Source organism: Thunnus albacares, chromosome 7, assembly GCF_914725855.1.
Source record: "Thunnus albacares chromosome 7, fThuAlb1.1, whole genome shotgun sequence".
Classification (NCBI taxonomy): Eukaryota; Metazoa; Chordata; class Actinopteri; order Scombriformes; family Scombridae; genus Thunnus; species Thunnus albacares.
Window position 1 is genome coordinate 5756108 of NC_058112.1, and position 13803 is coordinate 5769910.

General features: G+C 41.2%; 1 protein-coding gene across 2 annotated transcripts in view; it reads left to right on the top strand.

Annotated features, from left to right (window-relative positions):
* Positions 1 to 13803, top strand: part of LOC122985232 (homeodomain-interacting protein kinase 3-like) — a 39064-nt gene that overhangs the window by 10094 nt on the left and 15167 nt on the right. For both annotated transcript variants that reach the window (XM_044355687.1, XM_044355688.1), the window contains exons 5-6: positions 9750 to 9873; positions 13476 to 13595. In XM_044355687.1, coding sequence (XP_044211622.1) covers positions 9750 to 9873; positions 13476 to 13595 — 244 coding nt within the window. The remainder of the gene's footprint in view (positions 1 to 9749; positions 9874 to 13475; positions 13596 to 13803) is intronic.

Genomic DNA, 13803 nt, shown 5'->3' on the forward strand with positions numbered 1-13803 from the left:
TTAATTAAACTTAACCCAGTGTCATAGTTTTTGTTAGTCAATTTTTTGATTTATTTGTTGCCACCTTCCCTCAGTGGCTCCTGCCATGTGTCCAAGTCCTCCACCCATTTTTCCTGGATCACAGCTGCTTTTTGCATGGAAGTATTATACTGGCCGATAGTTCTGCTAAATGTTTTCTTTTCCGTAAAATCAGAAATCTGTTTATTAGACCTAAAGAGCACCCCTATGAATGGAGACTTTGTGTTGGCGTCTTTTACCAAGAAAGGATTACCATTAACTCTCCCATTTTTATGCAAGCATTTTGAAAATGTAACAGAAAGTAATGATATACCACTTTTATTTGCTTTTCTAGCGGCGTCTTTTGGAGGATCTTTGCTTTCTGTCTGTGAAAGCAAAGATCCTGCTTTCTTACAGTTTGCAGTACAGTTTCGCTTTTCTGCTTGCTCTCGCTTCTGCTTGCATTTTTCTGCTGATATTCTTGTTTTTCTTCTGAATGAAACTACAAGAAGCGGCCTCTAGATATATATAAATCACTGGGACTGTAATTTTTTGTAGATATAGTAGGCTATTTCCATATTTCAACATTTTTATGACCTCGACAGTACTACATGAGTGTGGCCTACCAACAGTACTGGAAACGTGGTACTTAGCTAAAGCTAATTAGCAGCAAGATGCCCCCCTTCTCTGCAGATGACTTCCATAAACTTCTACAGAAGATTGTAGCACTGGAAATAAAAATTCACTGGTTAGAAGTGAATGTGGAAGAGAATGGACTGTATAAGAACACCACATGGACTCAAAACAATGGACAAGATCACACTAACACACAGCTAATTAGCACCAACAAGACTACTAAGAAACAGGAGGGCTTCATAGTGGGTAATAAATCTACAAGCGGTAGTCTTCCCTGGAACTTTCTTGGTGCAAAGCCTAAGAATAAATCATTTCCTGGGAAAATGGGACGTTGAGTAACTGGCAGAGCCCAGTACCCTGAGATTTGTGATGGGACTGGTTGGCCTGCATTATCATCCGGGCAGAGCGCGTCTTCAAGCCCTATACTCGGTAGGACACAGCTGTGGACAGCTGCAAAAGGGAGAATTAGAAACAAACCTCTCCAACAACCAAGTGTGCTAGTGGAGAACAGATTTGTTTCACTGTTGCAGGACCCTGGATCTCCGTCTGATCTGGATAACCTCATCTTCACACAGCAGGGTAGCGACTGAGAGTAAATCTTAAAGTAAAAGGTTACAGGGAAAGCTAACAACTGGGCCTCAAACTCTGATTGTGGGTGACTGTGCTGTAAAAAAATGTAAAAAGCATATGCAGTGAAAACACCCAAAATACCCAAGGATAGGGTCTCTGACATTACAAAGAATTCTGCATATCGTGGCTGCACATCCAATTGTGAAAACCATCATAGTGCACATATAGATCAATTATATTGTGAAACAACAGTCTTAAGTATTGAAACAAGACTTTATTAATCTGTTGAACACAGTCAGCTCGGAGGTGTTTGCTGAGGTTTGGCCCTCTACCACCAGTCAGAAGAGGAGTTGGGAGATTAAGCAGACTGTTGGCACTGGACACATGACTCTCAATTGCACCATCCATTCAGTGCATTTTATTGACAATTTCAACTTTTTCTGGGACCGTAGACATCTTTTTAAGGCAGATGGATTTTGCCTTAACAAGCCAGGAGTAAAATTGTTCACCTCTAATTTTACTTCCTACGTCACCCATCTGTTTCCTCTGCCAAGGTCAAGAGATGAGGAATCAAAACAGGAGGAAGACATAACACAGCATGATAGAAACCTTGAAGGAGAGCCACCTCAGTCCCTGCCTGAAGAGAGCTTTAAACATGAGTTATCGGAGCAAAGAGGAGTCTCCACTCCCCCTCACCAACCACCACCTGAATCAGCTCCCCCCCCCCCACCCCCCGAACCTCATCCAGGTCACCCTCCTCTCCAATCACCCCCCTTCTTTCCCCTCCTCTTGGGAGTTCACTGAGCAGATGAAAGAGTCGGTCACTGCTGGGACCAAACTTACCCCTCGTCCTGCTCCCATTTTCTTTCCCCTAAACCCCCTTGGCATCTACCTCCACCAGACACAATCATCATCACAGCTACACAGTCCAACCCACCCCACCCCCTTCACGATGAAATCAGAATCGCACTCTGTCTCCCCAGCCTGATAATAGTGTAGCACGTCCAGCTGTCTCTGTACAAAATATAGCAAGCTCTAACTGATATCTGCTGGGTCCAGTCTGCAAAGCTGATGGCACTCATGACTCTTTCTGGGACATGCCAGGGCCCAGTGTGCTGGTAGCTTCCTCAATTCCTGTCTTAATAGGTAATAGAAAGAGAATGGTGAATCTGTTAAGAAACAGGAAACATTCAACTGGTTCTGCAAATTTATCAAATTTAGCATCCATTCCTTGCTTGTGACAAAAATTTGGGCAGATAATGCTTTTAACACACTAAAGTAGCGTTATTGACGTCAGGTCTTTGGCAGGAAAATTATTTAATTTTTAATTAATTTATTGTCAAGCACAAACTGAAACTTGGTTAGACCAAGATAACAGTACAGCTGTTCTTATCGAGTCAACCCCTCCCAACTTCAGTTTGATGAGTGAAGCCAGAGTGCAAAAGAAAGGAGGTGGAGTTGCCATTTTGTTTCATGATTCTCTCCAATGCAAGCAGATATCTTATGGAAATTTTGCTTCCTTTGAATATGTAGCTCTTTAGTTGAATTCCTCTTCTTGAGCTATGTTCCTAAATATCTGCAGGCCACCTAAATACCGTGCAACCTTTTTTGATGACTTTGCTGAACTGCTGTCTATAATCAGTATTGATTTTGACTGTGTAGTTATTGTTGGTGATTTTAACATCCATGTTGACAACTCCCAGGACAGAGGGACTAAAGAATTGTGTTGTGTTCGTGATAACTATGGACTGACTCGGCATGTGAAGGAGCCCACACACAACAGGGGGCACACTCTGGACTAAATCATCTCCAAGGGTCTGAACATTGCTAAGGCTGTGGTGACTGATGCTCTGCTCTCTCTGATCTTTCCTGTGTTTTCTTTGAGAGTGCAATCTATGTACATACAAATGTTCAAACAGAGGTAATCACAAAATGGTTTTTCACTGGAAACACCACACTAAGGTGAAGGTTGTCCCTGGTAAGAAAAGATCTCCATGGAGAAATGCCACGAATAGAATAGAAAAAAAGAGTGTCAAAAAGCTGAATGCAGGTGGTGAAAAACAAACCAGGTTTATTATGACATCTATAAAGAGAGACTTCGCATTTATAATTTGGAACTGAGAAATGCAAGGTGGTCCTTCTTCTCTGACATTATCGCTAAAAACAATAATAATGCACGTGTCTTGTTTGCTACTGTCGACAGGCTAACACACTCTCTTGGGTCAGTAGCCTCTGAACTTCTATCCACCAGGGCCTGCAATGGATTTGCCTCCTCCTTCTTCACTGACAAAACTCAGAAAAGTAGACCATGATCTTCTGCAGCAGCAGAGTCACAGCACAGAGTAGTGGGGTGTGACATCTGTCCTCCCTACTTCTTTCTGCTGTAAACACACGTAGCTGTTAGCGAGCAGCTTCTCTCATGTCTCCTTAGGTCAAGGTACTTGTTTCCGACAGAAACAAGCAAGACATGGGAACTTGGCTTTGGTCTTGACAAGTTGTAGCATTTATTCACTGACAAATAGCCTAAACTGTACACACACTGCAGTGTTCACAGCTATACTACTAACTTCATACCCTCTGCTCCAGGTGCTTCAGCCTCACGGTCACACTCACTCTCTCTCTCAACTGCACACTTGCTATGTATTGAGCTGTTCCTTAAAAAAGCTGCGCCACAGTTTAGAAAACATCTTAAAATACTTTTTTTTTTTTTAATTCTCTGATGCTTAGGCCCGGTGGGCCACTGGGCTTGCAATACACTGGCGGAAACCCTGATTCAATTAGTATGAGACAATTTTATCCAATCAACCATAAAAACCTGGAGTACATTATGCATCTGAAATCCTCCTCCTGTTACCTTGATATTCTGCCAACAAGCTTTTTCAAAAATGTTTCTAATTGCTCAGATCTTCTACAAATTGTCAACATGTTTCTTCTCTCAGGTTTCTTCCTGCAGGCCCTGAAAACTGCTGTCATCAAGCTGCTCTTAAAAAAGAACAATTTAGATACCTAACTAATGAACAATTATAAGCCCATATCAAACCTCCCGTTTTTACGTAAAATCATTGAAAAAGCTGTTTTTTCAACAAACTTGGCACCAAATAACTGTTTTGATGTCTTCCAGTCAGGATTTCAACCAAGCCACAGCACTGTTCTTGTTAAGGTCTTCAGTGACATCCACTTAAACACAGAGAGTGGTAGAATTTCAGTGTTAGTATTACTGGATCACAGTGCTGTATTCAACACAGTCGACAATATATTACTAGACTGACTGGAAAACTGGGTGGGACTTTCTGGCACAGTACTAAATTGGTTTGAATCCTACTTAAAGGACAGGGACTACTTTGTAAGTTGATAACACATCTGAGCAGACAAAAATCACATGCGGAGTTCCCCAAGGCTCCATAATGGGGCCAATTCTGTTCAACATCTACATGGTTCCACAGTCTTAGATTATGGAAAACAACAAAATATGTTGCCATAATTTTGCAGACGACACACAGAGTTACATAACTATATCACCAGCAGACTATGGTCCAATACAAGCTTTGAATAAGTGCATTGAACAAATCAGTGATTGGATTTGTCAGAATTTTCTTCAATTAAACAAAGATAAAACTGAAGTTGTTTTTGGAGCCAAGGAAGAACGATTAAAAGACAGCACTCGGCTTCAATCGGCCAGAAATCTTGGTGTAGTCATGGACTCAGACCTGAATTTCAACATCCCCATTAAAACAATTACAAAGTCAGCCTACTGTCATCTCAAGAATATATCAAGAATTAAAGGATTGATGTCACAGCGGAATTTGGAAAAAACTTGTCCATATATTTATCTTCAGTAGACTCCACTATTGTAATGGTGTCTTTACAGGTCTCTCTAGAAAATCGATCAGACAGCTGCAGCTGATTCAGAGCACTGCTGCTCAAGTCCTCACTAAGACCAAAAAAAAGTGGATCATATCACTTTGAGGTCTTTACACTGGCTTCCTGTCTGTCAGAGAATTGATTTCAAAATACTACTGTTGGTTTATAAAGAACTGAATGGTTTAGGGCCAAAATACATTTCTGATCTGCTGCTACGTTATGAACCATCCAGACCTCTCAGGTCATCTGGGACAGGTCTGCTTTCTGTCTCCAGAGTCAAAACAAACATGGAGAAGCAGCATTCAGTTTTTATGCTCCACGTAGCTGAACAACAACCCAGAAAACTGCGGGTCTCCTGCAACTCTGTCTCTTTTAAATCAAGATTGAAGACTTTTCTGTTTGCAGCTGCCTTTTATTAAATCAAATAATTATTCATTTCTAACACTGCACTGTAACTAACTAACTGACTGTTCTTGTATTTTATCTGTCTTATCCACTTTGAGCTTGTTTTTATTTTCTATTCTCTTAGCTCTTTAATGACTGTTTTTAACTGTATTTAAATGTACTTTTATAGTGTTTTTCTTTTTCTTGATGCTTTTAATGTTTTATGTAAAGCACCTTGAATTGCGTTGAAATGTGCTATATAAATAAACTGCCTTGCCTTGCCTTGGCTTGCCTTGCGCATATGTGCTCTCATGTAATGTGATCAGCTGTTCCACACATTAAGTCTTAGTAATGCAGTGGGATGTGTTTGCCATTTGATCATCATGGATCAGTTTTGTCTGCAGGTGTTAAAGCACAGGGTTCACATGTCCTTTTCGCCTTCCCATCAAATCATGTTTAACATCACTCAGATTAACAAACACACTCAGATACAGTACATGCCTGAAGTCTAAGTATGTATTTGTAGTTACTGTATTTCTGTTCTCTCTGTACAGCAGCAGTGTGTTGTCATACACTCTGCAGTGTTTGCACTTGTCCCAACTGCTGCTCTCTAGTGTGACTAGTTAGTTCTGGAACCTGGTCTGGCTGCCAAACACCTGTGGGTGTGTGCGGGTGTGTTATACGTGTGTTATGTGATGAGCTGTTACGGCTCTGGAAAGCTGGGGCCATTGCTTTTATGACTCTGGCAGTATAGCTGGGAACAACAACACACACACTCCTCTTTAGGTTTATTTTTGTGTGTTCACTTTAATCCCTATTCTTCCGACTCACTGTGTGTGTGCATGTTTGTTTACTTTTGCCATAGGCCTGTAATGGTAAGCAATACCCTGAGCCTGTGTTTGTGCAGTCTGTGAGAATATCTGCTCGTCACCTCCAGTTAACACTCATCTCTTAGAGAAACAGACCAATGTTGACATCAGTATGAAGCCAAAACACTTACTAATTACTATCAAAGATGATGTCTAAAACTCTCTACACTTTTTAGCAGCAAAACGTTATTTTTTAGTTTTAGGTTTTGGTAATCTTGAGCAATAGCCTAACTTAGGGTCAGGGTTAGTCTGTAGTCTTTTCCTGTGAGTTAAGCAGAGCTAAAAGCTGTGTAACAAAAACACAATGAAGTCCGTGTAGTTTTCCCTAATTTTGTAACGATAACTTATTGTGTATTCAGTCAGTAGAGCATGGCCATGTGAGTTGAAAGTGTGGATTCTCTTCAGATGTTGAGTGGACATTGTTACAACTAGAAGTTTTAGGAGATGTAATTACCCATGAGGAAATGCTGTGTTGGTCATGTGGGCACACTTAAACATCAGTCATATGATACAGAACAAAGCAAAGCTAAAATGTAAATACTGATATAGCGGCCTCTTTGGGAGCCATCATTGCAGGGTGGTGTGTGGTGGCATAGAGAGGCGGTGTGACTGCTCCCAGGTCAGGCACGTTTCGACCGTCGGAGCAGAGTGAATATGAACGTACATTACGAATTGCAGTTTGTCAGAATAAATGCTTTGTGTCCAAACAGTTACTGTGTTGTCTGACAGCTTTATTTTTATGAAAATCCTCCTCTGTTAATTACATCACTTAAGAATAAGTTAAAACTAGGAAAACCACAATCAACGTCGTAGTCCTTGCTCTTGCAGGATTGCTCTGTGATCTTGAACTATAAATGTTTGTGGCAGTCTCCCCCAAGGCTCTTTTTGGTATTGCATAACTCTACTTCTTCCTCTTGAAGGAGCAATAGGAAATGGCAAAGTGTAATTTCCTCCTTCAGGCTAAGGAGGGCTGAAAGTATGGGCTGTGCTGTGAAAGTGATGGGTGTAACATCTGCAGTTGTCTGTATACACGCAGACGTACATGCATGCACATTGACACACGCATGCTCACAGTTATACACACACATAATGATGAGCGATCGCCCCATTTATCACCCTGTAGAAGTGTTACATTATGGTCTTGCGTCCGGTTGTTGCTTGGCAACAGTCATTTCCCCCTGTGGTCGTCACGGCAGTGGTTGCTATTTGCAGCACTGTTGCTCAGCTGCTGTGTCCAGGCCTAATAGCCCATTGTTTTCATACAGCGGGCTCACACTACTGCTGCAAGATTACTAGTCCCTTTGAATTGCGTAAGTGACAAAGTCCATTCACTGGAAGAGATTTAGTTCTTTGTTGCATTAACACTGTATGCACGTCATATGGGTGTAATGTTCAGTTTAAGGTCTCTGAATAACCTGTTGTTGATGAGAATGTAATTTCTCACAAAACAGCCCTGCAATAAGTTCTTACCATATTCAGTTTTTGTTGAGACTGTGTCAGAAAGATGTTGACTTATCTCCATGGTCATTTTAGAGGCTGTGGTTTATGGTGGTGTTGTATTGCATTATACTGAAAATGATGGTCAACACGATTTTATGAGATTGCATACATACACATTTGACAACATTGACACAGGTAGTACTGGTAAAATGATTTGTTGTTAGGTCTAGGGGATTTAAAGGTAGAGGCAGTGATTCTGGAGAAAGATTGTTTAATACACTTTTTGTTAAATTCAACGAAAATCTCCTCACAGTCTGCTAGCTGTCTGTTCTGTGTGTGTGCGCTGAAAAAAAAAAATCTGGTGTTCATACACGGCCCTGGCTCTGTAAATGGGAAACCAACAAAGTGGCTCGGACGGAGCCACGCGACACTATTCCAGCCAATCAGCAGGGGGCATTCGTGTTCATACACAGGAAGTCATCAGAGCAGCTGTCTGTGTGAGGACATGACAGTCTTCTATCGCCAGTACCCGTTGAATGGTGGGGAGGGCTGGCGAACTGGAGAGAGAGAGGCTGTGGCCAATTCACATAGAAAGTGTTTTGTCACAGAACAGATACGCTTCCATTTTATTAAATGTATCAATCCACACTGAATCCCACACAGTCTCACAGAGCCCCCCTGTGTTTTTTTACGCTCTGTTTATGTCGAATTTAGTGAAGTGTAATCTGAGCAGGCAGCTGTTTAAATCACACAAATATCCTGCTTTATATATGTTTTTAAACTTATCAACCGTATAAATGAATGAATAAATGCAAATACTGTTGATTTCTTCCCGTGGAGCCAACATGCAAACTTCTGAAGGTGCATGAAGGGAGGGGTGTATCTTTGTTTAGGTATTTGGGTACCACTAAGCCTTATGGCTATGCCAGCTGCTAACAGGTAACATGCCGTCGGTTGCCAACTACAAGAAAGGATGCATGTCTTACCTGAACTCCAGTGAGCTCCACTCACTTTTTGCAGTTGCTCCACCCATCTCCCTGCAGCGTCTTGTGCACTGGCAGTGAGGTTAGTGCCAGCCCGCTCTGGTCCTCTCCTTGGCATTGGTTTCAGTTTCAGTTCAGTTAGGTCAATGGATAGACCCAGACAGAAACTAAACCAAAAGACTTCACAGGGATGAGAGTCATCATTCATTGTCCATCACGGTCTCAACCATGCCACTCTCCCGTGTCCATATATCTACCCTATCTCTGATTCCTGTACTTTGTCTCTGGCATCTGCCTCCTCACAGACTCATGTTAGATAAGACCTGGTCTCTTGAAATTTGGCAACCAATCAAAATGAAATAAGACAATGATCTGTGACCATGACAACTGAAAATGTGACTAAATACTTCTTGTAGGTGACACAGTTTAAGAAGTCTAAAAATAAAGAAGATCCTGACAAATGTTCCTCTACTTGTTTGTATTGTGAATTATTCTTTTGATGGCCAACATTAATTAGCTAGCATGTCATTCAACGACATTATGTTTTTTCATCACGTACCACCCTGAAATGCCTTGCTGTTGGATCAACACTTGACAGTGATGAATTCAACGCAGCACTTTTGAAATAGCTTTTGTCATTGCTGACATGATGGGGTTTTGATAAAGACGACAGAAGTTGTGCAAGGAGGCTAGCTCCCTTCAATTCTCTATGCAGGAAGCACTATGTGGACTAGTAGTAGTAGTTATTTTAAACCCAGACTCACTCCTAATATTGATTTTATATGGTACACAGGGTTTCCACTACCCTCTAAACTATCTCACCATTTGGTTCACCAGACACATTTTCTGTTTATCCTTTTTTTTTCATCCACCAAAAGCTGCAGAGATCCTAGTTCTGTGAATCATTTTATCCAAACACATGCTATCCTCCTGGGCTGTAACTGTGTGATTATACATTGTGACCAACTCCCAGATGTAACCTTTTCTGCCTCTCTTTTTCTCTCTGTAGGGCTCCAGAGATTATTTTGGGCCTGCCATTTTGTGAGGCCATAGACATGTGGTCATTGGGCTGTGTGATAGCTGAGCTCTTCTTGGGCTGGCCCCTCTACCCCGGAGCGCTGGAGTACGACCAGGTAACATTCCTCACACACACGCACACACTCCAAGGGAGGGAAGGAGAGACCCTAAAGATATATCCCTCTCCCCTGGCGAGGGAGTAAAGAGGACAAAATAAACAGAGAAATTACATTTTTCACAGATTAAAAGATACATATTAAATGCTTATAATTCTTAGGTCTCTGCTTTCCCAGTAGATGGAACCCAACAGTACATTCATTATATAGTTAAACCTTTATTTGTTGTTGCTCCCTGATCTCTCTCTTGCTGTATGACTGAAGTCCAACAAATCCAGCTTGAAATCCACCTAGTACTAATCTGGGCTGAGTGAATCAGGAAATTGTTCTTGGCAATGTGTGATTATCTTCCCACAGCGTTCCGCGGTCTAAACTACACAACTGGGACTCTAAACGCAGTCCCCTGGTGAGGGAGAGGGAGCATGGGAAAAGGTCCACACCACATTCACAGACCAGTACAGGATTACTCTGTGTTGAACTATAGGCAACTCTGTGAAGATCAGAATCAAGTCTCATCATGTGTTCAGTATATGAATTTGGTAATTTGGTAAAAGAGAAACTTGGACAGCCGGGTATTGTCTTGTCTTGGAATTTATTATACTAGAAAGTGATATTTGACCTTTTATGGACATCTGCAAAGTTCTCTAAAGCTCTAACTTATTTGGCTTTCTTCGCCAAACCAAATGTTTGAAATTGGCTGTACTTCCATTGCACGAACAGTCTTTAAAGAATTGGTGGCTTGTTTGGTGAGACCCTGTTAAATGCACATGCATGTGTCCATTTTCAGAGAGGTTTTTTGGTGCGGTGTCACTTGTGCCTCCAGCAGCAGCTAGCAGATTGAACAGTCATCAGTCAGAGATGTTGGCTGATAGCGCTTTGCTGAGCAGTGACAGCTCTGCTGTACCACTGGGCCATGCCAGGACACACACTCGCACACACTCCCGCGTGCACATTGAGCCCCCAAAAGCATGCTGTGCTATGCCAAGGCTCACTGCAGTTCCACTCTACACAGCAAAATGTATTTATAAACATAAGCCTGATGGTAGACATGTGTGCGTGCGCGCGCGCACACACACACACACACACACTGTGGTGAGCGTTCAGTGCACCATCAGCAGGTTCTCAGTCCAGTGCCCTCTGGCCAGTCAGTGTGTTTGTTCTGGGCCGTAGACACGTGCATGTGCGCAAATGCACACACACACACGCTGTAAAACGTATCACTGTAGGATTTCCATTGGTCATGGAATTTCTGGAATATCATGGTATTTTTAAAGGGTAATCAAGACAGGGCAGGCCAGAGAGTTTGATGGATTCTTGGGAAAATTCAGCTCATATCTGGAAAATTTACAGATGGTTCACTTCACAGGGGTATACCAGAATCTGTTTTATAACTTGCAAATCAAACAGTACTGGAAACCACACCTGTAAGGACTTTAAATCTTCCTTGAACAGAAAAACAAAAGAAACAGATGAACAAATCAGTGGAAATATATTATAATATATCATAGAAAGGTCATGTGGTTTTACATGATATTCATGTTTGGAATTCCCAGTTAACACATGAATTTGCATGATTCAGTAGTGTCATTTTTATTTCTCAAACAGAACAAACTCTTGTGCAATAGATTTGACTGTTTGTTTCAAGTAAGATAGTTAAGAATTTTGAGTGTGATGCAATAGATAGATGTGATGTTATGCTTATGGTTTGACATTATATAACATTATGGATTTATAGATCAAAACATTGTGGAGAGACAGAGACCTGCTGTCTTTGTCTCAGTTATCTTTATTTCTTTCAATACTGCTCAAAATATCCAAACCTGTGCCTTTGAGAGTTCTATGTGATCACTTCCCCACGAGTCATAACTTGCATTACTGCATTTTCAGAGGAGGGTTTTCACTAGTTTGAAGCAGGCTCAGATCATAAGATTTTCATCAGGAACAGCAACATTTTAATCTATCACTTAAAGTTCAAATAAGGAAATTAAAGACATGAGGCTTTGAGCATACTTCTGTAGGTGAAGTAGATTTGCTGTGGCTCAGTAAGGACTACAATTTTTTTGTGTGTGTGAAGGGTTTATTGAGCAGATTTAAAAGCATGGTACAGACAATACAGATACCAACTGCAAATAGGAAGTCTGAGGTTTTCAGATATGTTAAACTGTTTCAACCCACAAGCAAACCACCCTCCCACATGTCCTAGGAGGGTACAAAATACATTTCCTGAGTGACAGATTAGGGAGGAATAAGAAGGGGGGCGGAGTAAAGACAGGTATTGATCAGATTAAGTGTCCATTGCAATTAGAGAGTTACTATGGGAGAGAAAGGGGTCACAAGTTCTGTGGAATCTTTTCACAGATCCTCTGACTGTGTGCTTGATTTTTCTTGGTTGAGAAAAGACATGCAATCTTTTAAGCAAGAAGTTGTGCCAGGGGGGTTAGGACTCTTCCAGTGTAGCAACATATGACATTTGGCTATGAGGGTAGAGAATGCAACAAGGTCAGCTTGGTATTTGGTAAATCTGCCTTCAACAGGAGTAACACCAAAGATAAGGGCTACAATTTTAAATGTAATGTGTATTTTAATACCTCTTTTTTATTAAACAGTCTTTAAAACAGTTAATGAAACTGTCAAATTAGAGCTCTGATGTGTCAAATATCAGTAACCTCTGTCAAATGTCAATAACCTCTGACTCCTCTATCTGTGTGTATGTGTGGCTTGTTTGTTGCATCCGTTTTGGCCACGTGAAGTGCTCTAACTATGTCAGTTTGGCAGAGCAGTGAAGGTTGAAGTGCAGGGACCCAACATGCCGTATTAGATAACTTGTAACTTATAGACCAGCTGTTGGACAAAATCCAAGTTAGAGAGTATAACATAAGTTTACATGTTGAATGTGTCTCATGTCCTCTTTAAAAAGGTTAAACCACTGGTTTAAATGAGAATCAGTCCATTTGATTCTTCACAAAAAGACATGTATTTTCTTCTGACAGTTTTAGATATTTAATTTGGTAATAATTTGCTGAATTATTGGCATTGATTTGAATACACTGAATATGTGTGGTTGGGCAGCTTTAAGAGCAACTCACTGAAGGAATATCCTCACTCTTGTTTTTAGTTTTTTTGGTGTAAAGGAAGTTTGGTGGCTTTTAAGCCTTTAAGGTGTGAACAGGCCAACTAGCTGCAAACTGTCTACTAACAACAACTGAAGCTGGAACATATTGATCCTTTGATCAGCCTTAAAAAAAATCACATCTGAGCAACAGCAAAAGATTCTCCTAAATTCACCTCAACACTAATAAGCTGCCGACATAAATTACAAAATTATGTATGGTTAGAGTGAACTAAAAGCTATATTTTCACGCATTGGCTGAAATGAATTTAATTACATTCAAGCTGATTATCTTATTTCAGCTAAGTGGCTGTGATGAAAACCATTGTCTTCTCTCTCTCCACCTCTTTATCCTTCTTCTGTCAATCCTCTTCTCCCACATTTTCCCATGTCTTATTTCCCCTTGTCCAACAACACTTAAATTCCTTCCTCTTCCTTCCCTCTCTCCCTTTCTCTGCCTCTTCCTCTCTGTTTCCTGTCTCTCTGGGCTCAGATCCGGTACATCTCTCAGACTCAAGGCCTGCCTAGCGAGCAGCTGCTCAACAAGGGGACCAAGACCTCTCGTTTCTTCTCCAAAGAGTCTGACTCTCCCTACGCCTCCTGGAGACTAAAAGTACCTGCACGCAAATCAGATAAACATACACACACGCATCATGCATCTCATACACTAAAGTACACATCCTCCTGTCAACAGTCACTGATATCTGTGTTGGTAGGGGCATAGACATCTACTGTTTGCACTGGGAAGGTGAGAACTAAAGAAAAGCAAGACATTTTCATTGGAAATTCTAGCGCAAGTCCTTTCAAACAGGAAAAAAACT